The sequence below is a fragment of the Aptenodytes forsteri genome, unplaced genomic scaffold, assembly GCF_000699145.1.
Source record: "Aptenodytes forsteri isolate BGI_AS27 unplaced genomic scaffold, ASM69914v1 Scaffold264, whole genome shotgun sequence".
Lineage (NCBI taxonomy): Eukaryota > Metazoa > Chordata > Aves > Sphenisciformes > Spheniscidae > Aptenodytes > Aptenodytes forsteri.
The window spans coordinates 1,608,390-1,636,208 of record NW_008795936.1 but is presented as its reverse complement, the minus strand read 5'-3'; the positions used below and the strand labels follow the sequence as shown (position 1 = coordinate 1,636,208).

The following is a 27,819-nucleotide window of genomic DNA, read 5'->3' as shown; positions in this document are numbered from 1 at the left end:
GGGCGGGGCGGCCCCCCGCAGCCGGCTGCCTCCGCTCCCAAGAGAGCTGGAGAAATCCCGGGGCTCTCTTGCCCTTCTCTATAAATAAGCACAGCACCCCTCCCTCCCCTGTCTCCGCGGTGTCGTGCGGTGGTAAAGCCTTACTTTCCCCATGCGGTGAGCAAGTTTTGGGTGATTCCTTGCTGTGCTCCATTGATGAAATTTGGGGTATAACTGGAGCGAATCATCTCTTTTCCCCACTGGTCACACTTCTTTTCGGTTTCCTAGATTTCTAGGACAAGCAGTGAGGAAACGGATCTCTAAAGGTATTTAGGTATTCAGTTCTCATTGAAGTTGATGTTTGGACTTGGCACCTAAAAGGGTTTTTTTTTGGGAGGGGGTTGCCTGGAGTTTACAGTTTTTCTTTTCTATTTTTTTTCTTTTAGGACCCTGTGTCATGACTTCCCTGACTCCCCTACTTCCCCCCTCCTTTTATTTTTTTTTTTTTAAACCAGCTGTTGTCTTTCTCTTCTCCAAGGAAAAAAAGCACTGTTTTGTCTGCTTATTCTTTCTTTCTCTGTGGTAGTGGGAGAAAAAAACCTACTGAATATTTCAGTTGAGCAAGCGGAATTTACATTCGCCCTGAATTTTACCTTTTTTTTTTTTTAAATCTGGATCTTGAAGCTAACACACATACTTGTCAACTTCAGAGAACTTGACCTTCTTGTAGATCTTGCCAGAGTTTCATACTGTTAGGTACTATTGTGAAATATATGCTTTCCTTTTTTTTTAAACCTTGTTACTCACTTATCTATTATGTTCTTCTCAACATCCAAGTGTCATGTTAGTTGTTTCATTTCTCCTTCTTGCCCCTTCACCAGTATTTTGGTGTTGGCTTGATGTTTGGTATAAATCTGTCAGCTTTCTCACAACCTTGGGAAAGCAATAGGGCTGTCTTTGCAGATGTAGTGACTAGACTGGCAGGCCGGAGGCTTTATCTCTTGTTTTCTCTGGGGCAAGAACAAATGAAATTAACAAGCAAGTAACTGTAACTGCTGTTGCAATGGACCTGTTAAACTTCACTTCAGGGCTTGCTTACAAGAAGGAAAGAAACATCAAGACACAAAGAGCTGAAGCTGACAGAGATAAATCTTGTATCGAGTCTTGTCGTTTTATAGTGTGACTGTCTTCATCTCAGTGGCTTACTGGACCTTACCGTTTGCCTTATGAATATCTCAGCTGATTCTCCATTTTATGCTATGACAGCTGATGTTACCTGAGCATCTGTTTCATGTCTTGGTAACTGCTGCATCATACCTGTCTGGTCTTCTATGCAAACTAGTTCATGGAAAGACTATGTGCTGACTTCTTACAAGTTTTTTGTTTGATTTTGTTTAACTAACTCATATGACTGAAGGATAAACATTTCTCCTACCATTTTAGTGGTGGTGGGGCCTAAAGGGAATGAATCTTGTCAGGATTATGTTGGTTTTGGCCACAATGTTAAGAAGACTGAGTCGCCTTCAACTAGGAGTGGTGTCAAAATGTATTAAGCCATGACAGACTGAATGTTTTGGTTTTATGACTTTGGCATTCTGTCCACCTTTTACTGTAATTTATTTATCAGTGCAGTTATCTTCTACAGTGGAAGACTGACACAGCAAAAAATCTCTTCATTTCAGTTATCAAATCTCCATATGTAACTTTCTCCACTGTTGCTTTGCACTGTGAAGAGTTACTGTTGTGCAGCTGCATAGATAATTGCACTATTTGCAGTTTAAATCCGTTTCCTTTCCTGTGTCCTGGTAGCTGACTGAAAGCTTACTTCCTAGTGTTAGAGAATTGTTCCAGTAACCCCTCCCCTTTCTCTCTTTTTTTTTCTTGGCCAGCCAAAAAGTAGCTCTGAATATTGTCACGTGAAGTATGGATGAGAATGGTCATAGCAGGTTGTCTGGCCAGGGATGTGGCAGGGGTATTTTCACAGCAATTCTTTTGAAGGAGCGATGTCAAGCAGTGGTATACTGCAGTAGATGGTGCAGTGAAACTGGATTGTAAATGATGACGAAAGTCTGACCTTTCTCCAGCAAAATTGAACTTCCTCTTGGCCTAATGTACTGTAACTCTCTCAGTATTCACATCTGAAACAAACTCTCATTCTTCAAGTACTCTAGGCCATCCTCGTCTTTCATCGCAGTCATTTTAACTGTATATATCATATTCTTTGTTCGACTGCTAAGAATATGGTGATAGATGTTGAATAAGGAACTAACTGTAACTTGTTTTTGTACTTCCCCCCCCTGCCCCCTCCCCAGTGCTTTAGTTTTGGTAATTGACTTTGTTCTAATATTTGTGTTCTAGATTGAAGACAGCAGTAATGCTAACTCTGGCAAGCAAGTTGAAGCGGGATGATGGTGTCAGAGGACCCCGTGCATCCAATCCAGCTTCTGATTCAACTCGGAGGGTGTCTGTCCGAGATAAATTACTTGTTAAAGGTGAAAAGAACTTCTGTTTAAATATTTTGGGATTTACAGTTTGCAGATGTGTTGCCAGTAAACAATATTAAAATAATATCCAGAAGTATTTTTAAAGTTGCTTGTGACTTATCTCAGGATTTATACTGTAGGGTATATATTGGCGTACATCACATCTCCAACAGCTCTTTGCCTGTAGGATGCTTATTTTCACTGAATAATGCAAAACGTAAAAAGCCTGCTCCTTACTCTGCTGAAAAATTAATCCATCATTGGGAACTGTGTCATCAAACATTATGATAAAAAATTGTCACATAAGTGTCACTAAATATATAGAGGGAGAATATTAGAATTGACTTGATAGGAAGGTATTTTTTGAGCAAAAACGTAACTGCCTGTGACAGGAAAGAAAGTCCTAAAAGTAACATCAGTGTTCCGGTGGTCTTTAATTGTATAGATCAGAGGCAATAAACTTTAAAAAGCTTAAAAAAAAAAAAACAATGCAGAGATATATTTTTCGTAGGCCTGAAGTCATCAGAAGTTGATTATGAAGTAGTGAATAAAAAACCAGCACTCATTTTTGTAGTACAATGTGGTCTGTTCTAGGAAGGCTACTGTAGGTTGTTACTAGCTGGCTTGCAATTGGTGGGGAAAAAAAACCCCAAACTTTTACTCTGTGGCAGTTCTGGGTAAATGAGGTAGTTTGTGAGACAATAATTAAACTATTTTATAGTAAAATTGGGGACAGCTCTTTATTGCTCTTCATTTTTTCTGTAGCATGGATAATCTTATATTTAAAAATCCATAGGTGCTGACACTTTGCAGTTACTATGGGCTTAAACTCAGGTTTACTCCCTCTGGTAATAGTTGAGTGTTTTAATGCTCGAGCTGTGCAGCTTGATCTAGTGGCAAGGAATATGTTGTTCAGGTTGATTTTTCTGCTAAAAATGATCAATAGTGAATATACTACTGTTGATGTGTAAGCTGTCACGGTTAGGATTCCTGCCAGTCAAATGAAATGTGCTCATTTCCTGGTCTTATTTCAGAATGGCTTGAGACTGACAGTGGTATATTTGCCTGAATGATATTGCCTAACCATAGTGTTACATATGGCTTCTTCAAATTTGGGTAGATTCTGTCATATCACTGTATACTGGAGCAAGGTTCCATTACAAACTGAGAAGTGCCTCAACTAGACTATAGGAACATTATGGTCACAATTTTCTCTCTTTGCATTGTTCTAAGGACATGGAGTTTTAATTCACTTTGAACCCTGATGTGATAACTCTTGCAAAGAGCTTGCTTTAGACTTCCAGTTTGGAAATCCTCAGTTAACTGCAGTTCTGAGGGGGAAAGCTATCAGGCAAGAGGAATAAGCTCTTTAACCAGGCTAAGCTACAAAGCCAAATTACTAAATATATATAATCTGAGATTTTCGTTAACCTACAAGTGTAGACTTGAGGGGAAAATAGCTGTGTAATATAAATACACTTCAACTACAATGCCTGGTATAGTGTAAAGTGCTATAAGAAATTTTACTGTACCCTTAGAGTAATCATGTTTCTCACTTTTATGACTAAAACCTTACTGATGTCTGCAGGGGAAGAAAAGCTTGTAAGCTATGGAAAATTAGTATCGACATTGTAATTGTTATGGCTACCATTAGAAAACCATTGCAGACTAAGTATTGAATGAGTTGAGTCCCAAACTGACAAATGTTAAAAGCAGGTCACTGCCGGCATCCTTCTGACAAGTGTGTTGGATCGTGATCTGATTGTGCGTGAAAGTTGTATCATGTGGCTCTCCCAAAAGAGTTGTAGGAGTGGCTGTCAGTCTGGTTAGAATGGTTTCTAGACTGAAATGGGAACTGACAGTAGAAGTTGATCACTTCAGTATAACTACACTGAAAATGAAGGGAAAATCTAGTAGGTAGTCTGAAAAAGACTTGTTGGGGATATTCTCTTTTAAGCTACACTTTAAACTTAAATGTAGACCATTCAATTACAAAAGTTTCTAGAACTTGCTCCAGCTCTTAAAGCTAGATCAGCTGAAGCAGCATCTATGACGTTGAGAGCCTGAGTGAGGATGGACTCCTGATGTTGACAGTTTTTCTAGGTCATGTTGTCTAGATCTGCAGGAATGAGTTTGATAGGGAGTGAAGAACTGCCTGCTAAAGGTGTGTGTACAGTGAGGATGCCTTTTACTGCTTGATTGTATGAAACTGTAAGAGGCTATTGTATTAGACTTGAAACAAAATTGGTGGGAGCCTTTAAGAGTAGTTGTAAGTAGAAGTTGTTACTGATGTTTGTTTAGGCTGGAGTTATCAAAGAAACAGATGACAGTTGCAGAAGGGCAACTGTGAATTAAAAAATAATCTGTTCTACAAAAAAGAAAAGAAATGCTGGCTATCAGTAAGGGAGGAGGAGGAGATGAGAAAAGGCCTGGCATGTTATGTCCTTGTTTGCCCCAGCAGTTGTGCTGAGGTTGGTGCTGGTTCAGTTGTAGCTCTTAACGGTGTTAGTGGTGGTGATTTTATTCTAGTGTGTAAAGCCTCTGAGTTGAAAGAACAAGGGACTGTGGTGACGTACATTAGAAAGCTCAGTGATGGCTACGCTCTTTCCGTAGCACATCTGGATCCTTTTTGGTGTCAAATAAGTCTATAGCTCCTGAGTCAGTAGGAGAACAGTGGGCAAATGGTCTGTGCAGCGTCCTCCACAGCAGCTTAGACACAGGGTGGGCTGTCCTGGAAGCTTAGCTGAGGGTGATTTTTGGCACAGTACCCTAAAGCCCACCCGGCCCTGGGAGCTGGCGATAGCATATGAGCCAAGGTCAGATAGCTATTCACCTGCTAGAGTGATGATGATGATGTGCTGGAGAGATACTTTCCTATTCCTGATCCACAGTAAATTGGTGATAGTCTAATAAATTCTGCAGACAGATGTCTGCCAGTTTTACTAGAGGTATTGCCCAGACACAGACAGTGTCTGGTTTTTATCTGGAGGTAAATTAAAGACAGCCTTGTTTGTGTTGATAGAGAGTCCCATCCAGGGAGGCATTATAGGATCTCTGCGAAGGATGTGTTGTCTCACTGATAACCCTGCAGTCCTCAAATGTATTGTGTACACTGACTGGTAAATAGATCAATGACATTTTAATTATGGGGTAGATGGTTGTGACCCCAGCCAGTGATAAGTGTAGATGATGCTTACAAACTTTTAAAAATTTGGCACAGACTGACTAGATACATCTCCTAACTGATACTGCCTTAAAGTAGGAAAAATAAGTGATAATTTAGGTATGATCTTAGCTATTTACACCATATGGATGAGAAGAAAACTCAAAGTTGGCATTTGAAATACTTTTACTAAAACTGGAAGTATGTGAGCTATCAGCTGAGTGTTGTCAGGTGCTGTCCTTGGCTTTAGTGATGAGTGCAAGTTAAACAGGCTTTTTTCCCACTTCTGTGAAAAAGTTACTATTAAAATACTGGTGCCCTTTGTTAGTTTTTCTAAGCTGTGCCTTTGATTACTTACATGTCTAGTATTGTTATATATTCAAATATCAATCGTGGCTCAGGGCACTGTTTTGTTGGGTTATTTCATGGACATATTATGAAAGGAAAAAAATCTCTATCCCTAAAGTTTTATGTAGGGAAGTAATTCTGAGACAGCTGGATATTCTCTTCCAGTTGTTTTTCCTCTGGGGTGTTAAAAGTCATGGCTGCTAAACAGGATTTGGTAGCAGCCTGTCCCCTGCTGATTATCTCAGCAACTAATGGAGCACACTTGGGAGGTTAGCAGGGTACATGTGTCTGGGGTGAGGAGCATGGTGGTCGTTCTGATCTGAAACTCTGGGAAGCCGCAGGAAAACATCCACCACTTCAAAATCACTGAGGGCAGAAGTGTCTGAGGGAGTGGGAAGGCGAGGACTAGTAATTCAGGCTTGACACTTCTTGGAGAGAGGCTTTCTGGCCAAGAAGGAGTGACCAAGCAGTGACTTAGATGTTTCAAGACAAGTCAAACAGAGGAAATGTGAACAATTGGAGAAGGTAGAAAGCAAATACTGATGTGGGGAGGAGGAGCAGACAGAAATGGTGCTTGAAGGGGCTTTGCTGCCTCTCTGGCAGGGAGAGAGGCTTTAATAAAGCACAACTTTGTTAAAAGTTCAGTGTGACTTATTCTTGTATCTCTGTTTTCACTGAATTTTCAGTGTAGGCTCAGTTGGAGAGTAAGGCCCTAATTCTGTAGACCTAGTACTCAAGTTAAAATAGAGCAAGCAGTACACTTACTTTAGTGGCTTTCAATTTGTTCCGTGCTACAAAGGCAATTTTTGATGCTGAATTCATCTCTAAGGGGGAACTTCATTAAGTTAGGAATAGGGGCCACATGACTGCTCCTGCAGGATGCTCTGAGCCATGCAGTGCTGAACTTGAAAGGGATATCCTTTCTGAAAATTTGAAAGGAGCTGAGGACAAGTCAAAGTACTATTAAGTTTAATATTGTACAATGAACGTGACTACTAAATTGCATTAAAGATAAAGAACATGCCAGGATGTCAGTAGTAGCAGTGATGTATATGCTTATTGATCACAAAGGTTATCCCTTAATGCTTTTTTTATAGTGCATCTAAACATCATTCAGTTTTATATTACCAGTGCTGTTTAGTTTGATTGTAAGTGACAGCTTGAAATAACTTAATATCTAAGAAAATGAGTTAGCGTGGTTTATTCCTCAGTTGTCTTCAACATTTATGGGTTTTACAACCAGATTTATGTAACCAGAAAATGTTTCAGGTGTGCATTTGTAGAAGGAAGTGGGAAACTGATCATAAAAATGAGGTAAATGTGCATTGTAAGTAAAAGTGAGGAGAATCCATGTATTTGCTTTCTTCAAAACTTGAGGTACGGTAATATCTCTCCTCACAATAGTAGGTGAGGAAAATTGAGAGAGAAAAAAATACTTTTTTTTTCTTGAGAATTAATAAAAACCTTCCTTGATTAACACTCCTGAAACTACTTGAGGCATTGTTTTGAACATGTTGCATTAACTTCTGCATATTGCACAACTTAAATCACAAAAGCATTTCCTTTTCAGTGATGCTTCTTAGCCCCCTCTCTCCCTCTCCCCTCCCAACCGAAATGAAATCCTTTATTTTGGAAGAAGACAGTGGAAAGCTGCTTGATGAATGAATGATTTATATTTATTAAAGAGGAAGCTAGTAGTTTACACTAAAATGCTTGCAGCCTAACGGTGATAGATACTGTAAAGCCAAAAAGACTCAACAAGAATTGAAGCTAATTTGAAAAATTATTACTGAGACTTTTTCCAGGATTTCACTGACAAAGGGGGGCCTGGTTCAATGTATTGCTTCACTTCTTATATCTCTGATTTTCAGCATACCTGAAGTATGAGTTGATACATTGCAGTGTTAGAGATTTCCAACCACAGTGGCTTTTTCTAGTTTTTGATGTCAGGATAATAAGTTTTGTAATAGTGTATAGAAGCTGAAGCATGTGATTTGATAGTATCTTGTTTAAAATAAACATTTGGATGTGGAAGGAAAATACACATCTCTTACTCTATCGAAAAACTTGCAGCATTAGGCAGCTTGTTTGACTTCTAATACTGCTACGTATGGTTGTACAGTTCAGAGGAGCTAAGTAGGGAAAGCTATAAAGGTAGATGGATAGAATTAGGAGGCAAACAGCATTATAGTGCTAGAATTAATACTTAGAAAATGGTGTTTTTGTTAGAGTGTCAAGGTATTTATTGTGATCTCTAGCAGTCTTAAAGATGCACATTAAATAGGGGACCTAAACAGGAGAGGGAGGCTTTTTGGTCAAAACCAGAGAAAAGTAAGTATTGCTGTGGATGAGAATAATGTTCGTTTCAGTTGAGGAAATAATGCTTTCATTTTGTGTACTGAAAAACAAACTTCGGTGGGAAGCATATGGCCTGACTCTTTGTGGCAAGGCTAGTAAATAAAGCACTTCTGTATTCTGACTTGTTGAGTTGGGGTGGGGTTGGGGGAAGGGGAGGGAACAATGTGATTATAGTCTGTGCGTTACTGAATATAACATTCACGTGGGTCTCTCATAAACCATATGCCCGTACACACGTCACGAGTGTGTGTTCCTATTTCTGTCCTGAGAATTGTCATGGGTAGGGAGAGTTATTGTTTGTGAAATCATTTATAAATAGCTCTGGTTGCTTGTGTTAGGCTTAGCTTTCCCCTTTTTTATAAAGTTCCTAAGCTGCTACTGAGACATAATCAATTTGCATTCAACTCTTCCAAAGTCTGTGTTAGGTTTAAGTTTAACCCTTGCCTTTTTATTCTCTTTATGGTTTAAAATAGCATTTGGAACTGTTCAAGCAAGTGCTTACTGGGTCAAGAGCAGGACTCTGCAAATATACCTGCCACTAGGGTGTGCTCCTGCACCAGGTCAAATAAGGTTTCAGGAACACCAGACTGGCTGGTCGGGAGCTGGGCTGGACTGACTGCACCCAAGTTTGTTCCCTGCAGAAGCTCTGGCATGTGTCTGCACTTACACTATGGCCTTTTAGACCTACCTATGAGGGTTCATCAGCGTGGGTGCAGGGCCTTACAGTGCAGGTGGATTTGCTGCTGCTTGGCAATCAGCCCTCTTGACTGCGAGAGGGATTTAGATGCTCCACAGTGTTTCTACACCTCTGCTAAGCCAGCGCTGAGCAGGCATTGACGAGCAGTGGTTTCCTGTTGAAGTTCTGGAGTGCTTTTGCACAATATTTCCTGAAACTTGGGTTATCCGGTTGTTTGCCTCAGCATCTTAAGGAACAGTGAGGTGCCTGGCTGTGAATTGAGACACAGATACTAATTATCCACAAAACATTATGAAAAGCAGTCAAATTGGATTTTCTTTACTGTTCAGCTGTAGTTACAGTCATTTTTTGAAAGAGGAGGTCAGAAAGATTGTGAGATTAAGTTTGTTCTTTAATTTAGTGAGGCTTTTGGAGCTCTTGCAGTTCAGTGCATTGGAGCTCTAATTGTTGCTTCTACATTTTGCTTATTTACAAATCTGTTAAACCATGCCAGTACGTTGGCAGACTGCACAAGGGCCATTTTCTTATGGAGAATATTCTTGTCAGTGGTATTGCTTTATGTAGAAAATACATAACTTAAAACATCAGAATCTTAATGGAGCTTGAAGGATGTGGTCAAAATGTTTGCTTTCTGAGCAGCAAAATACAAAAATTATTTCAATGTCAAGACTGTCACTACCAAAGAGTCATAGAATTTGGAAAACTCACAAACACTGTAGCTTTGGCCCATTAAATGGACTAGTTATTGTTAATCACCAATGTTTATATGGCTCAGTTAATACTAACATCTGTTTCCTTACTTGATGTTACTTTAAAAGTTTAGATTATTGAAGCAGGTCTCTACCTGCTTTTTTATCTTTATAAAGTTGTTTTGTTCTTAGTTTCAGTGGTTTGTTGGAGAGTCGATTAGAAACCTTAATTTTGGGGAACTTGCCTTTGTTCACAAAGCTTTTGTGTGGATTACTTATAGCCTTCTCACGTCTTTGCACACCTTCAAAGAAAGAGCACGCTGTTTCATACTCATGGGTGTGAGCACCTTTGTTACCATGTTTTTCACAAGAAAACCCGCTCATTCTTGTGCCAAGACAAAGGGAAACACAGAAGCGTGAATGCATTACAGCAAATTTTTCACACTTCAAAGGAACTATGGTGATCAGTAAACTCTTTACTGCACCTTGCAGGAGGCAGAAGTGAGGCCCCAGCTCACCAGAGCTGCTGCAGCCTGGCCATTGCTGGGTTTGAACATGCTCTGTCCTTTCGTGTCTCCCTTTTCTCTGCTGTTCTTTTCTCAGAATTGAAGCAAACGGTGGGCAGGATTCATTAAACCGAACAACACACAAACACAGAAAGCAATAAGGAAAGCAGTCAACACCTTAAAATAAGAGCCACGTCCTAAACTCTACCCTCTAGTGAAGATTGATAGTGCTTCCCACTATGAAAGGCCGCCGAGTTTAAAGTGAAAGGGTTGGGGGAATAGTCTTACAATGGGTTTGTATAGCTGCAGCCTTCAGTAGTTGATTATCTTGTCTTTCTCTGCTGTTCTTTTCTCAGAATTGAAGCAAACGGTGGGCAGGATTCATTAAACCGAACAACACACAAACACAGAAAGCAATAAGGAAAGCAGTCAACACCTTAAAATAAGAGCCACGTCCTAAACTCTACCCTCTAGTGAAGATTGATAGTGCTTCCCACTATGAAAGGCCGCCGAGTTTAAAGTGAAAGGGTTGGGGGAATAGTCTTACAATGGGTTTGTATAGCTGCAGCCTTCAGTAGTTGATTATGTCTTGTCTTTTTTTTTTTTTTTAACCAGAAAGGGAAAGTAAAAATAAAGTCCCTGATTACAGCTGAAATTACATTTTTGGTATATTATAAAGACAGTACTCTTTGAAAACTTTTAGCAAAAGTGTGCCCCCAGTGTCGTGTGTCTTTCAGTGCACAACTTTGGTTAAATCAGCTGTGGCTACTCGAGTGCTGCAGAGTGTGGGATTTTAAAGAGTGCAATTGTGAACTTTTTAGGTAAGTGTGAAACACAGTGCTTCTGTTTTGGTGGGGTTTTCTCTCTTGGTATAGTAGGCTGCAGATGCAGGGATACCAGAGTTGTGCCAAGCAAGTGGGAGGTGGGAGTCAAATAAGCATCATGCTTGCTGCAGAGACCAGCCAGCTTTGGTAAGCATGGATGCAAGAAGAGTTCTGGGGAATTAGCAAGCTCTTAATTGTGATGAGATCAGTTTGGATTCTGTGCCAAGAAATTGCTCCCCACATCTTAAACTGAATTACAGTTTTCTTTAGACATGTTTTTGAGAGTTGGTGATGAAATCTCTTACACCTTGTTGTTAGCACAAATAAATGAGCTGTGTCTGTGCAGACCAGAAAGTGAAGTTAGAAATCAAGTGGAAAAAAACACTACAGGAAATGCAAAAATATATTTGATTAGGTTTCCTAGAACTTTAGACGTAAAAGAGGGAGGTATCTTGATGCATCTCATTCATACTTCTGTGAAATACAGGTAGTTGAAAGTAAGACTTCAGTAAAATACACAAAAGAGGGAAAAAGCAGGGGGTCTTCCGGAGAAAGTAGTGTGGCAGAGAAAGGGCTTAGGAGTAAACTTCTCTTCCTAGGAGCTATGCAACTGAATCAGGTTACTTCCTTTCTTTTATGAATAACTTTTAAGTTTTATGCATGGGAAATACAATAAATAAAAGGGAATCTTAATTGAACAAGAGCGTGTATCTATAGCAAACCGTGCTCTGAGGGAAAATATCCAACAGGGGCAGGAGCAAAAAATCTTAACACTCTGAGTTTGTTCAACAGTGCAGAGGTTTGGGGGAGGAGTAATGCAATGGATGCAGTTGTTTTTATCATTTCCCTGTGCATGTTGCTGTGCCGGGTGCTTGAAGTGAAGGTTTATCTTTCTCTGTTCTTTCGGTGCTCTTAATGCTGGCTTCTGCAGGCAGGACAACATCTAGTATGACAGTGCCACTGAAGCAGGGTTTCAGTAGCTGTTTCCAAGTGTGCAGTATGTGGTATCGTGCTTGGAGGCTTCTCCACAAAAGCGGTGCCTAACCTGAGGGAGTCCGTAGCTGATGGTGGAAGAGCCCTAGCAGTTAGATGCTGGAGAGTGGTGATGCTTACACAGGCTGTGAACCTCCTGTACTTGTTTTATTATTGGACTGACACCCTGATTCTTGAGGTTTTTCTGTTCTTGTGTTTTGCAGGCTGTGGAGTTACGGCTTTCTGTATTTTGGTGCTTTATGTAGACAACTTTGGAGGTTTGGATAATGCCACTTTTTGAAATGCCAGTGCCCTGTGTATTAGAAGCCCTGGTGCTTCAGTCTTGGCAGAGCTGAACCTCCTAATCACAGTAGGATATGTTTGCATTGTCTGTAGGGCAGCTGAGCATTTTTAGTGATGAATTGCGTGGCTTAAAGAGAAACTTCAAGGTAAACCTCCACTGCAGCTTAATTATATTTTTAAGTGAAATTTGATTTACAGAGTGGTTTAAATTAGGTCTGCCAATTTGGACTTCAAGAATGGCTTTATGCTTGCATAAATAACAGTATTTTTTTTCTTTCAACAGAGGTTGCAGAACTTGAAGCTAATTTACCTTGTAAGTATAGCATTTGATGGCATGCATTTTATGGGGAAAAGGACCATTGAACTGAATGTTTTGACTGAAGTATGAATGCTAATGATATTTGTTAACTCTAGGGAAAGCTGTGCAAAATTCTGCCACTCAGGTTTGAACAGGCTTTTTTTGTTGCTCCCTCTTAAAGGGTTGTGGAGAGGTGGATCCCTCGTTAGTGTCCTTTGGAAGCAGTATTGATCATTTGGCTCTAGGATTTGATTGGTGGTGGAGTGGGAGCTTCCCTCATAAAACACCCAAAAGGTACCTGGAACTGAGGAGTGCATTTACTGCCTCACTTCTGTTTTCCCTCCATTCTCTGATTTTCAAAACAGGAGATGCTGTTTTAGGGGCAGAGCAAATAGCTCAGTTCTCCAGAAACTTATTAAGTCAACCTAGTGCTTTTTCACTTCACATGCAAGCTGTAACCTGATGTGTTTGTTAATAGTGAAAATACTGATGAATTTTTTTTTTAAAAGTAAACCATATTCCTTAAAAAAGCAAGATAATGTGGTTTTAGCCCTGGAATCTAACTTGTATGTTATACTAAAAGCGGAAAATATTAATGGCCACTTTAAAATAGACTTTTAAGAGCATGGGGTAAGTGGCTTGTTGCTTCTAAAGCTGAGAATAGATAGTTAAAAATCAAATATATGTTTTCTGCTCTTTAGCTTTAGAAAACGTAGTTCTGTAATGGACAACAAAACACAAAGCCCTTTTATAAAAGAGAGTAAAGTTCTTACTGCTCTGTATTTGTTGCTGAGGGTGGATGTTGACAGTGAAGCTGAGTTGTTGCTGAGCTCCCTTTCTTTTCAAGCATTGACCAGAACAGCATCATTCTACCATGAGTTCTTGCAATACAGGCAAGCACAAGTTATTGCCTAGTAAGCTCAGAGGTACATTCAGAGCCCATCACTCGCTCTACATAACTTCCTGTGTGGTGCACGTTCCTGTTTCAGAGTAATCTGTTTTCCCTGCGATGAAAGAGGCATGAGCTGCTTGCAGCAGACTGAGAGTGTATGTGTAGGTTATTACCATGCTCTGTATTCACCCTGTCTTGCCCATATGCTTATCTTACAAAGAAAAGCAGTGAATATTCTCTCTGATTATGCTGGCAGGTAGTTTGTGATGTTTCTAGCCTTTCCCCAGCTAAGGGAAGCTTTGACCATATTTTTTTCTCTGCAGGTTAAACTTCTGAGTGCTGCTTCTGATGAGCATCTTCTATTTGCTAATGATTCTAAATCCGGATCAATGCTCAGATCTCAAAAATCAGGCTTTTCAGTGTACAGACTGCCTGATGGGAGAAATTACAAGGGGGAAAAATACAGAACAGAAGCAGCAAAAAGGAGGGCAGGAGAGGCAGTATTTGACTCTTCCTTTCTGTATGCTCTTCTTTCTTAATGACAATTATAGAGATTTTACACAGGGTAATTTTAACTTTTGTTAAACTTTTTTATGTAGACTATTCTATAGGATAACGAACACCTGAGAAACGTGTATCAGGGTTTGTAGTTACTACAATGCGAATGCATTACTAGGGTTTGTGTACAGTTCTAGTTATTTTTTCAGGCAAATAGTGTCTAGATCTCTGATACTACTTAGCTCCTTGACTACAGAAAAAGAACAGCCAGCTTGATGGATTAAGAAGCTAAAGGCTGCATAATATGGATAATATATCCATGGATATATGCATCTTCTAGTGCCAGCTTGACAGCTTGTCTCTGCCATAGTCAAGAAAGGCCAGTGTTGTGCATGGGAAGGCAACTTAGTTTGTGTCATCAAATGCGAACAAAGGGCTGTTATGCTGTGAACTTGAAACTAGTCAGTGCTTTCAGTTCAACAGATTCATCAGATTGATGTTTTATCTTTTCACACTGGTTCTCCATTCTCACTATTCTCCTTAAATTCATCTAGTCTGAGAATAAAAGCATAGTGTTTGGTTTGTAATGATGCTCTGTAACCTTTGCTGTTAATGTGTGTAATTGGTTGCGCAGAAGAAACTTGCTCAATATGACAGCTGAATGGAGACTTCACTGCCTTTTGGATGAGGCTTTCAGTAAAGCTTGTATCTCATTATACCTTACAGGTATAAATAATCCTTTGTTAGCATAGGGCTGTGGTGGCATGACGTCTTGCAGACTGCAGTGTATGATCAAATATTAAGATACACGCATTACCATTAAAGAACTTGTAAGGAAGAGATGCTCATTATGTATGCTGTCATCTTAACATGTAGCTAGTATATATACAGAAGACCAAATTCTTTGGCATTTTAAGGTCTTTGAGGCAGCATGGTTTACTGAAAGGAAATAAGCTTCCTCACAGCTCAAAGAAGTGAAGTCCCATTACGGCAGGTGGCCTGTAACTGTATAGGGAAGAGGTGCTTAGAGACAAAGTATAGGAGGAAATCACTTGACTGGAAGGATTAATCAGGGAGTAAATTTGGAGAGTATGAAAAATGATATATTTGCTTTCCCAACAGTGGAAAAACAATTGTCTGATGTAAATTATTCTTTTCCTTTGCAGGTACATGTAAAGTGAATTTTCCCGACCCAAACAAGCTTCATTACTTTCAGCTAACTGTAATCCCAGGTAATTTTTTTAAACATGTTACTTTTGTTTGTGTGTGTTGGTGTTGAGGAAATGTAGTTCCAAGAATTTGCTCAATAATCCAATAAACTTTCTAGTCAAAGAAAGACTGGCTGAAATACAGTGATTATTTTATAGGGGCAGTGGAGAAACTGGGCTGGATTTTGAGAATTCAATTCCAATAAAAAGGCCATCAAAATTGAGCAGGTTTAGGAAGTATTCAGGTCTTGTTTGCTCACTTTGATTGAAAACATTTTTTTTTCTCTCAGCCAATTTCAAACCACCTTGTTTTATTTGCTGAGAAAAATCTTGGACTACGTCTAGAGAAATTACTCTATTACAGCCCTGTTGCATAGTTATTCTTTTCTACTGATTTCTTGAGTCTGCAGAGTTGAAAAGGTAGATGACATGTAACACTATGGAAAACTTCAGATCTATGCATGTCTGAAGATGCCTAACAAGTAGGTGTCTCTTAGTCTTTGAATATTCAAGTATGTGGAAATTAGATCTTTTATTGTTAATAAAACTAATGTAAATATATTTTGAAGCTTCTGCTGGCATACTGTTCAATAAAAACAAAACCTCAGGACTACGTTTTCAGAATTTATCATTTCCACGTAAGTTTCTTAATAGCCATCTGAAATTACAGAGCTTGCTCACATGGCTGTCCATTTTAGAATAGAAAGTTGTGTTTGTTTTTAGGGATGAATTTGCATGGAAGATTATTTAAATTTCATACACACTTATTTTTGCTGTGTGTTACCTTTGAGACTCTGTGCAACTATTTAAATGAGAACATTGATGTGTTCAGTACACTGAATTGTTTGAGTTAGATGTGCTGAGATCAGGATTTCCCTGCCAACTAATTCTTGTAGATGCATATTTTCTGTAGATGTTTATTGACAACAGAATTCGGATGCAGTATGGCAGTCATCCTGATGTCTAACCTATACAAATAATGGTTTACACTTAACAGGGTGATAGGAATTTTTCTGATAATCCAGTATCTTGAAGTCAAATGGGCGCTAGATGTCAGTGTTGCTGCTTATTAGCCAAAATCAGCTAGCACTGCCTCGGCAGTAGAAGTCTTGGGTGGTCTTTGTTAACGTGTCCGTTCATGTGACTCCTTTTTGTGATGGAAAAATGAGTAAGACTGCCCTAGTCAGTGTAATAAAAAATAAGTGCTATTATAGAACTTTTAACCTCTCATTCTGTGTAGATGTATTCACGTTTACTTGGTGAGTGTTAGTCTGCTTGCACCAAATGTCATGCATGAAGTTTATATGATGCTGCTTTATTATATTTTGGAAATGAGTTGACTTTACAAGATTATCACCGTGTGAGTTAGTGATGTGTTGAATATGAAGCAATGATAATATGAAGCAATGATAGCTTCTTCATACTAATTCTAAGGTGTCTAAATACTTAGTCATTTTTTTTGTCTGTTAAGTGCTGTACAGCAAGATGTTGCAGTCAGAAGACAGTCATTGAGTGCAGAGCATGGTTTTTGTGCTGGCTTCATTGCTGAAATAATCTTGGGAAGGAAATGATCTTAATTAACATTTTGTTACTCTAAATATAGCTGTGCAGCTGAAGTCTCTGCAGTAGCAGTCTGACCGAAGTAAACATCTATTTTCAGCTGTTCATAATTCAGGTGCAGAATCTTGTGATCAGCTACAGCTTAGCACAACTCTTTAAAGGCAGAACGTAACACATACCAAGAAAATCTTTGCAGCTTTCTGATTCCCTTCATTATTGAGGTTTTTCTTTAGAGTATGCTAAATCTTAGTTTTCTTTGGAATAGCAGAGAGGCAGCTAAAAGGCTGTCACAGAATTTTTCTGGCTCAAATGGTCCAAAATCTTTGCTTGAGGTGACTATTTTTGCAGTGTCTAAACAATGTTGCATGAATCTTGACAGTCCGAAGTAAGAGCCAGTTTTTCTTCTCCTGCCTGGAACTGTCTCTTGCATTGAGGAGCTGAGTTACTTCTAGAAATCCTGCTCATACATCTGGCTCTTAAGGGAGTGCTTTGCAAATATCTCTGCAGCTTTCTGATTGTGGAACAAGAGCTGGGCTCAGCACAGCTGCGGGTGCCAGGGAATATCTAATTCCACCTTGCAGTTCTCACTGTTAGGACCTATACACTAAGTGTGCGTAAGCCAGGGTTGGTAGTCTGCACAGCGAAGAGGTTCTTGCTGGCTCACTCCTTAGGGTTCTCAGTTTGCTCATCTGCAGTTACAGAGATTACATCCTTCTATGACAGATCTGTTACAGGGGTGCTAATTATTTTATATTCATATTTTATGTTTAAGTTCTCTTATATTCTGATTAACATTAGAGCTTGAATTCTGTAACCACATTTTTATAAGGGATCTTACACCAAGACGGTTTCTGCAAGTAGTCAGCTGTCAGGGTACCATGAAGGTACTGGCCGAACATGTTTTTAACACAGAAATGCCTTTTGCAGTCAACGTTCTAGCCTCATGTTATTGACAAAGCTTGTTCTCGGGTGCTTTGTGTTATGCAGTTGTTTTGAATGTGGCTGGTCTTGAAAGGACAGTGAAAGAAGCTTCTTCAGGTTTTCACAAAAAGACTAATTTGAATAAGAAAATAAACTTTATCACCAAGCAGAAATACTTTCAGCTCCCTTGCTCTGCACTTCTCATAATAACCTTTCTTAGTAAGTATTTAATGTCACAAAATTATCCTGGTGACAGTGAGTTTTAAATTAAAATTAATTTGTAGAAAATCTTGAGGGTGACTGCTTATTTCACATAAAAAGTTACTTGTCCTCAAGAAATTCTGATTCCTTTGTTATAGCTTTCTGCAGTGCACCATGAGTGGATATATAGTAGCACATGCTAGAAAATGGGTAAGACTTAGCTTTTACTGCCACAATGGACAAACTGTGTGTTCCCAAGGCAGATACTGCTGGCTTTCTCTGCTGTATGAAGCTTCTTTATCCTTTTGTCATCTGAAACAATCATTCCGTCGTTGAAAAATGCCCTTATGCCACCACTTGCCTCTGTTCTTATTTTTGTGCTGGTACCTTATTGGATCAAAAGCTAGGAAAAATAAGGAGATAGGTGCTTACAACACGGGCAGAGTCCTGCCTGCTGCACTGATATTTGGAGCACAAAATTGGAAGCTGAGGCTTAAAACACGGTTATGACCCAGAAAAAAAGGTGAGTTTAGATAGCATGCACATTGAAGAAAACTAGAGGACTATGTAGAGTTAATGCAATTTTCCTGCAGTTCCCAGACAGTTGGGGTAGTTTGGGGTTAGTATGATTATTTTAGAGTCCCATTCTTCAGGGAACTAATAAAGAGCCTGTCTTCTGTTTTGTGTGTCATAAAATGACAAATGTCAGTGAGCATGGCTGAGCATTTCAATGCTGCTGATTCAAGGAGCTACTATCAAAAGCACATCCTTTGTGGCCTGTCCTAATTATCTTGCATTTTCTTTTAAAGCAATAAAACAATTTAGTATTTTCACAGCACTTTTAGCCATCAAAACACCTTACGAATGCAAACTAAGATTAGAGTCAGGTTGTTGATAATGAAACTTGAGACTGAAGTGGTAGGAATGCTTGCTCTGTTAATACAGCTTGAAGGCATAAACTTAGGCAGTAGGAGGAAAATTGGAGCTCAGACATACTCCCTTTTTGCAAGTCTTGTCAGTGGCCAACTTCCTAATTTATGTGCTAAAGCTATTTTATTTGACTGTGTTATTTATAGCACTTTCCTCACTATTAACTCTGCCAGAACTTCAGTTTTTCCCACCACTGTTACATGCCTAAAAAATTGAGGGTCTTTGTCCCTGTCTGGGTGTTGTGGGACACGGGGAAGGAAACTACCATGTGGGAGAACGTATTTACTTGCTTGAGATGCCATAAGATGACTTCATCATGAAGGCTTATCTTGTTAATGCATTGCAAGATTTCTGGCTTGGTACTGAGGCATTCCAGAGATATGAATTTTTAATATACATTTGAGTGAGTGATAATGTGTAGCATGCTTTGTTGTTGTTTAGTGAAAAGATTTACAAACATCCAGGGAGAATTGTAAAAAAAGGGGGAGGAGAGATGCTTTACTCTTCTGATCTGGTAAATATGTCCTTGCTTATTTTATAACAGAACCAGTAGGGTACCCAGTGCACTTTTTGGTTAGTGCTAGCATGGACTGATGCCAAGGTAAACCCAAAACATAAAATGAGAAGTTGTAATGCAAGACAGTGAGTCTCCCTCAAAGACGAATCAGTACAATCATGTAAGTATGTGGAAGTGTCCCGCAGTGTGAGGTACAATGCCTAAAGTGCTCTAAGTCTTCCAGAGATTTCTGTCTTACATAGAACACAGAAAAAAAATAAAAGAAAATGGACGTAATACATGAGGAATCTCTTACGGCCTGTGGAGGTGTTGATACGTGGTTAGAAAGTGCTTCAGCTAATCTAACACGTTTTTGCAGAGAAAAAAGGGTGTTCTTTCACCGTCTGGTCCTGTTACTTCTCTTCCGCTGACACTGGTGATAATTTAACCCCTCTGCACACCAGTTCGTCTTGGTAATCCTGCAGGAAACTGCACTCTTTTTGCCGTGATGGTTTTATATAGAGAGAAAAGGCTTGCCCCCTTCAGCTGAGCTCGCCTTGTCTGATTTCATCCTGCATGTGGGCACTGGGAGTTTCTGCTGTGGCTGGATAGAAGTGGAGCTATCCTGAGCTAGGTCTGTGTGGCGAGGAAGAGCGGAGAAAGTGAACAACCGTTCAGCCTTTCCACCCCTGCCCCGTGCATCTCTTGAGCAATGTCAGAGTGATCTTGCTGTCTGTGCTTGGAGTTGAGGGCCTACCATAATGTTCCTGCATGCTGCAGAGGCTGTGGGCCTGGTGTTTTCAGTGTGCAGAGAGATGTGGAGCGTGGCTTTTCTCCTGCTGCTTGACTGGCGGGAATCTGACAGTCTTTTGGCAAGCTCTCCTCCCTTGGAGCCGTTCTCGAATGTGTCTTTCGGACAACTGTATTGCAGTGAGGATTCATTAAACCTGAGGATTTTCTTTGACATAAGGCACATGTAGATACATCCATCAACAGGCATCTATTTCACATTAGCAGGGGTGGAATACGAAGAGCTGCTGCGCACTTCGCTCCAAGTCCGTGAAATCAAGGAACTATTGAATTTAAGCCAAGGAAAATAACTTTCTGCTGCTGGACTTCCTGAGCAACCTTAACAGTGTTGGTGTTTTTCCTTTACCTTGCTGTACTGGCAGCAGGCTTCTCCCTGTGCAAACACATGTGGGTGTTTCATGTGATTGCTTATATTGAGAAGTGATAGCTTGATAAGTGCTTGTAAGCCACAGGGCAGTGGGGAGGCCCATGGAAGGCTTTGAGGTACACGGCTTGCACTATAACAAACACTGTATTCCCGTATGGTGTTACTTGTTTGTTTTAGTACGATCACTGGAAGACCTGTGTGTCTGATTCTTTCGAGTGTGGTTCTAATGAGAAACGGTATCATACATGGAAATAATGAAAATTCATGAGACTTGGTTAAAAAGCTATTATAATGTGCTAGATGGTGGATAAAGTGCAGTTTGCTGTGTCCTGTAGGGTAACTCGGTGGTGCTTGAGCTGTTTGAACTTCCAGGGGGATATTGGACCGTTTTCCTAATCTTTCCTTCCTGGAACAGTCAGTGTCTTGCTTTGAGTGTTTTGCACATTTGACAGGGAGTAGTTTCATCAAAAGGATATTGGTATAACTCACCTTTTACATCTCATTCTTTAGAAATGGCTTGCTTTACTGATTTTTATCTCGGTATATTCGAAAACAAAAGAAATGCTTTTATCTTGCCTTTTTTTCATAAAAATCAGTGCATGTGCATTTACTTTCTGGTAAAGTGTAGCGTGCCTGAGAAGACTGCTTAGTAAATCAAACACACTTCAAAATTGAATTGGAGTGGAAATGGAGAATGTATTTGAAAAGCGTATGTTCTGGACAGGTTATTAAAGTGAAATTTGCAATGGCTAAGGCTTGCAGCTTTGTGCTGCACAGTTCAGTGTGGAGGCAGCTGTAAACATTACTGTGTGGTGTGGGGAAGACAGCCATGTTCTGTTTTCATACTCGGTGCCTATGCTGCTGTTGCAGTCCAAAATTTCTGATGCTGTTCATGTGCTGAACCTGTCAGTGGTCTACACAAGCTCCTGGGAGAAGCTGGACCACGATGTACTTCTCAGCAACTCTTTTGCTGTTCTGCAAGCACAGGTCTTTTGGAGTGGCATGCTGGGTGTACTGTGCAGTTGAGTCTCATCTTTGGCAGGATCAGCTTTTACTGGCTCACTTCCCTCTACAACTGAGGGTTTGTGTTATTTAACAGGGTGATGCCCTCTCCTTTTCAGTAAGTCAGCTGATAAAAGATTGCAAAGAGGAGGAGAGTAGGAGCTGACTACTCTCTTGTGGTTATGGCAGTTACAGTGTGGAAGCTACAGGCTTGTGCTGACAGTGGTGAGATTGCAGTATGGAGTGAAACCTGAGCAAGTGGATGTGGTGCATTGGTTGGTAGGAGAAAATAGAAGGTTGTGCTAGATCTGTGTGGGGACTGGGAAGGCAGCAGGTCCAGAAGACAGCATCCTGAAAGAGGATTTTGATGACCTATAGTAGAGGAGCTAGTTTTTTGTGGTTTGGAACAAGCTAGATAATAAGAAAACTCTTCTTAATCTTTCTGTAAACTATGGATTGCTTCACAGAACTTTCCTTTGCAATGTTGCTTTAAAAAAAATATAAAAAAATACTGTTATACAATGATAGCCAGCCTTCCTGACCTTCAAGCCTTCACCATGGCTGTACCGTGTGATACAGAGAGCTAGAGTACTTGAGGTGGTTTGAGCCTGAGCATTCCTCAGGTGTCCCAAACCCCCAGTGTGGGTTCGGTACCTGTCTGTTTCCCTTTCTTAATGAAAAAACTCAGTAATGGCAATGCCAGACAGACACATTTCAGATCATTTGCAAGCATTTCAGCTTCTAAGGACAGCCATCTCAAGAGTTGCAGGCTGACTATTATCCTATTATATTATCTCTGGTTAAATGCAACTAGGTATTTTCAGATGTCATATTTTAAAATTTAGCCATTTTAATAATTCAGTATTGAGTCTGAGGTTGACAGAGAGGCAGGCAGATTTTCCTAACTGATATATCATCCTAAGATAATGACAATAAAAGAGCTAACTTGCTCTTTTATTGTAGTACACTCTGAAGCATGCTCTTGCACACCATTATTCATAGTACTCACAATATGTGATTGCTAGCACAAGTCTGGGAAAATGTGCTAAATCCTGCTCCAGGATTTAGCATGCATTATCAAGTGAAGTATGTATCCAGCTCATTCCAAGGGTCGGTGTTGTGGTACTACATGCCATATGGCCGATGCATGGCAGAATTTTGTTCACACAGACATGAAAAGTTCAATCAAAGGTTCTTCTAGCTTGGTATTGCCTGGTACTCTGATCAGAAAGGTGTTTTTTCCAGGGTCACTCTGGGACTGTTGACTCTTCTGACTTAATCAATTTCTGCTGTAAAGGTTTTTGGGAGTGGGGGAAGATTCTATGTTCACACTGTCTTTGGACTAGGACGCAGCTAGTGTTATGGTGTAACTAGGTTAAGTATTTGATAACCCCATGCTGTTACTTTATCTCTGTAATGACAGATATTTTGTATTATATGGCATACGTTATTTTCTCTTATTTAACTATTTTTGTTGTTTTTTCTTTGCTAGATGAGGGCTATTACCAAGGTGGAAAGTTTCAGTTTGAAATTGAAGTTCCTGATGCCTACAATATGGTGGTGAGTATTTGTCATTAATCCAGTATTAGTCACTTTAGATTCCTTTCCAGGTAATAGGACTTCAGAGGGAACTTAGCATTGAGACTAAGAAAGGATCTTCTGTCTGTTAGGAAAGTATCATGGGATTGTAGAAAAATCTTGGTTGCCTGGAATTTTTGGAAGTCATCTAAACTTCTCAAATCTGGGATAATATTGAAGTGGGATTTGGTTGCTCAAGGCCTGGGACAGTTGACCTTTCAAAATCTCTTAGGATGGAGATTCCACCGCCTCTCTGGGCCTCTCTTCCAATGTTTAATGTGAATTTTTTCCAATATCAGGTCAGAATTTCCCTTTCTGCAGCTTGTCTGTTGCCTCTTGCTTTCTCACTGTGCACATCTAAGAAGAGCCTGACTCCATCTCCTCTATACCCTCCTATTAGGTAGCTGTAGACAGCAATAGGTCCCTACCTTCAGTATTAGGTAGCTGTAGACAGCAATAGGTCCCCACCTTCAGCCTTCTCTTCTCCAGGCTGAACAAATCCAGGTCCCTCAACTCTCCTTGTACTGCGTGTCCTCTGGTGTTACCACGATCTCAGTAGCTGTCTGCTGGGCTCATTCCAGTTTGTCAATATATCTGGTACTGGGGAGTTCAAAATGGGACACAATATTCCAGTTGCAGTGTCATGAGTCTGAGGGAGTGGGAATAATAATTGGGAATAATCTCTGGCTATTTTGCAGTCCAGTGTTTGTAAGCAAACAGCCTTGAGGCTTTTATTGCCTCGATGATATTATTCCTTAAAGAAAAAATAAGTATTTGCAACTGTCTGGCAGAAGCTTCTCAGAAGTGCAGTTAAGTCAGACCTGAGTCTCCCTTCTGGCTGAGGTTCCACCCTCATCTGTTCTCTCCTGTTAATTATTCTTGAGACCTGCACTTAATGATTATTCTCACAAAAAATGATATAGCCAAGAGAAAGAATGAAATAGGTGAACAGAAAGGAAAAGGTTTTTTCTTTTTGTTTCTTTGAGGTCTTCAAACTGGTGCTTATAGTTTTGATATTGGACTTAGGTGCTTAATCCCTTTTGAGAGCGTGGAGTGGAGGACGTGGAAAGCACAGATATGGTGACAAGTGGCCTCCTTTGGTGTACTCTGCCAGTTTTACTGGTTGTCTCCCAGGCTGTTTAGTTAAGTATCATTAAATTAAAAAATAACATTTTTAATGGTTATTAATCAAACAGCTTTCCAGAGGACCTACAAATGATTGTGGTATCTTATTGTAGATAAATAGATCTCCAGACAACTTGGCCTTTTCAAGCATGAGAAATGTTGGTATTATTGTACTTTACTAAAATTGCAGAACCTTGCAAGGGAGGAGAGATGCAATTACAATAAAAATAACTTCAGACATTGTTTTCAGAGTTTAGCTGTCAAAAGAACAAGATTGACTCAAAAAATGGAAAACAATTGGGGCACATGTCTGGTTCTCAGGAGTTTGATATGTAAGGAGACTAGAATCATTTGAGCATTTGAATTGCAATATTTGCATTTAGGTATATGAATTGCAGTAAGAAGGAAGCCTTTTTTTTTTTTTTTTTTAGTTTGAACTGTTTTGATAATTTTGCTTGCTTTTGTAACTTTTTCCCATCCTTCTGCTTTCTGTTTTCTTTTGGTGTTGATAGCTCAGAGTTCTTCTTTCAGGGAGGCTGAAGAATGTGTACGGGAGAATACTAGAGAAATGTGTCTGGGAAGACCTTGGCTTTTGTGTTCAGATGCACCAAGCCTAAATTCAGCATCATATATATGTAGTGGTTGCAGTCACATCATTGTTTATATACACGTACGAAGGAGGTGTGGTGGTCTGGAATGTAATAGCTTGAATTCCCAGACTGATCTTGGAGAATGGTGCATTAATACTGCTAGTAGAGTAGAAAGTAGAAAGGTTAAGTTTCTGAAAGCAGAGGAGTTGGGTTTGCATTCCAGAAGATGCCTTCACAAGTTTCCTAATATTCCTTTATTTATAGTCTATGAATACATGGGACATGCACTATATGTTATAAAAAGTTCATGCTTGTAGAGGGCCTGTATAGCACTTCTAAAAGAGCTTTGAATTTTCCTCCTCCTTTTTTTGATAGTTCTGCTCTCCTTTCATAGTCATATTGGTCAAGGATTATCTGCTTAAGCTATTTTTTTTGTAAGTGTTTAGGATCCTGGTGATATACTTCTATCTAAAACACCTACATGTACTAATAGTGTTTGCAGTTGTATGGTTTTGGTTGTGGGTTGTTTTTTGAGTTCCCCTTAATCTCACCAAGAATTCCATACTGTAATACAGGCCACTTCTACTAGCTTGTGTAAGGTTATGCACACACTATAAAGACAAAGGTGATGTTTAAGGTTGACTAAATCCTTGTTCTAACTTGAATAAATTGTGCCATTGCATACCTGAGAAACATGGCCTTCATTATAAAGGGGGAAACCCTGTCATGTTCTCTGCTGTCTAATTTTTTAGTCATCTTCAGTAATAGCAGTTTAACCACTGTGGCAATGCTAGGCACAGGGGAACATACGCAATACATACTCATTTTAATTTCTGTGTTTAAGGTATTCACCTAAACAACACTGCCGTAGGAAAGTATTTCCTATGTGTTAACAGGAGAGCTGAATGTTAATTTTGATCTGGGTTTTTTTGACTCTCAATTGCTATAATTAAAAAATCTTCTGGTTTGTTACGGTTCCTGCTCAGCACTGGCAGAAAATCTACAGCAAATGTTAATTAGATATTTTTAAATTCTGAGCACCTCTCATTCATTTTCTGTGTTAAAGTTATCCACAAAATCACCCCTGCCGTAGGAAAGTATTTCCTATGTGTTAACAGGAGAGCTGAATGTTAATTTTGATCTGGGTTTTTTTGACTCTCAATTGCTATAATTAAAAAATCTTCTGGTTTGTTACGGTTCCTGCTCAGCACTGGCAGAAAATCTACAGCAAATGTTAATTAGATATTTTTAAATTCTGAGCACCTCTCATTCAACACAAAAGTAAAAAGTTTGCCTCTGTGCAATTTAGAAAAAAATGCAGTGGGTTGAATGTTGGGTTATGGTCTGGTTATTAATGAAAATGTATATATATGTTTAAAAACAGATGTTCTTTTTTTCTGTAGGCTAAAAAGATTAGTTAGAAAATAGATTCAGGTTCTGGAGCAGGGCTATAATGACTTGCCAGTCTTGTCCGGTATTTTTACTCCCAACACAAACATGCCTTGAGGTGCAGCTGATGAAATAATGGGTGCCACAAGACTAGGGACCTGGTGCTTTAACGGATGGAACCTGATTAATAGTACGGATCTGGTTTAACTTCCACATAAAACTAAACTGTCTGCCACTGCAAGCCAGGCCTTGTTTGCAGCTCCCGTGGTTCTGACGTATTGTGTTGTCAGAGTAGACAGTCTTAGGGACTCTCCAGTTTAGCAAGGTTTTTATGACATGAGGTGCCTTTAGGCAGTGGTCAAAAGCCAGGAATTTAACAGCAGAGCTGCTAATCCTGGTCCTTTTTCTGGCCAATATGTTAGTTGTGGAAACAGCAAACAATTGAAAGGGATTTGGTTCCTGAAGGATCAGATGTCACAGTTAAGGGGCTTCCATCTTCCTCTTTGGTGACCCTACTTTATACAGGTCTTGGGTTGGAACCGATGAAATGGGAATTGGGCTCATGCTCCATCATGCCTCCATCCAGAAATTTTGAGATGGTGCAAGGAAGCCTGGGGACCTGAAGTGCACGCCTTGGGCAGTTCTTGTGTCAAGGCCCACTTCTACTGTAAGGGAATGCCTCTTCCACTTGTTGAGCTGGATAATCCAGTCCATCAAAAGCACAGGGCAGTGTGGTTTCATTTTCCTCAGTTTGTTTCTTTGTACTATGTGCTTAGCTGTGTTTGGTGTCCAGTTTCAGCCAATCTCAAGAAATTCGTCAGGAACTAGTAGGGAAGAGTGACTGGCAAGAAATATCTTAGGGCAACATTGTAGCTTGGTCTCTGGAATCCATATTCCTGTTAATGCCTCTTTTGGGAATTCTGTTTTGTAGAAACTATGAAGAAAAAAAATTGTAGTTGTAGCTGCAGGGCAATTCACAAGAATGCTTTGGGACTGTCTAGAGAAAACATTTCAAATAACTTTGATTCCAAATTTCTGCTAGAAACCCCATCCCTTCTCTAGGGAAAAGGTTGTGAAGTGAAAAACTGCAGTTACAGAACAGATAAAACATATCTGTATTAGTACATCTGTCATGTTAGAGGAATTGGCTTGCCAAATTGATCAAGATCTGAAACTGTTAATTAAGTTCACTTATTGATTAGCACTTTATATCCGATCTCTCATTTGGTGAGAATAATGGAGCGGAGAGATTATTTGCTACATTTTTTTAAAGAAATGAGACAAACTTGATCTGAAGTTTGTTCTGCAAAACTTTTACTAAAACTGAAGTCAGTATAAGTGTAGTTCTCAAATGCTTACGACGCTTTCTTGTACCATCTGTATATATTCACCAATATGTTGAAGTGGACTGAGAATGGACATGAAAGACAGTTTCCATTATCGAAACTGATGAGAGATCCTAAAAGATAAGTGGCTGCTTAGAAAAGGAGAAGAAAATACAGGCTGGGGGATGAAGGGAGTGAGAGCAGCCCTGCCGAGAAGGACTTGGGGGTACTGGGGGATGAAAAGCTGGACATGAGCCAGCAATGTGCGCTTGCAGCCCAGAAGGCCAATCGTATCCTGGGCTGCATC

At 39.7% G+C, this 27,819-nt stretch overlaps 1 protein-coding gene across 2 annotated transcripts in view; it reads left to right on the top strand.

Moving 5' to 3' along the window:
- The first annotated feature begins 2,341 nt into the window (after positions 1 to 2,341).
- The window catches only part of UBE2F (ubiquitin conjugating enzyme E2 F (putative)), an 84,207-nt gene continuing 58,729 nt past the window's right edge, over positions 2,342 to 27,819 (top strand). For both annotated transcript variants that reach the window (XM_009285124.1, XM_009285122.1), the window contains exons 1-4: positions 2,342 to 2,471; positions 12,606 to 12,635; positions 15,177 to 15,242; positions 22,998 to 23,065. In XM_009285124.1, the coding sequence (XP_009283399.1) occupies positions 2,354 to 2,471; positions 12,606 to 12,635; positions 15,177 to 15,242; positions 22,998 to 23,065 (282 nt within the window). In that variant the 5' untranslated portion in view covers positions 2,342 to 2,353. The remainder of the gene's footprint in view (positions 2,472 to 12,605; positions 12,636 to 15,176; positions 15,243 to 22,997; positions 23,066 to 27,819) is intronic.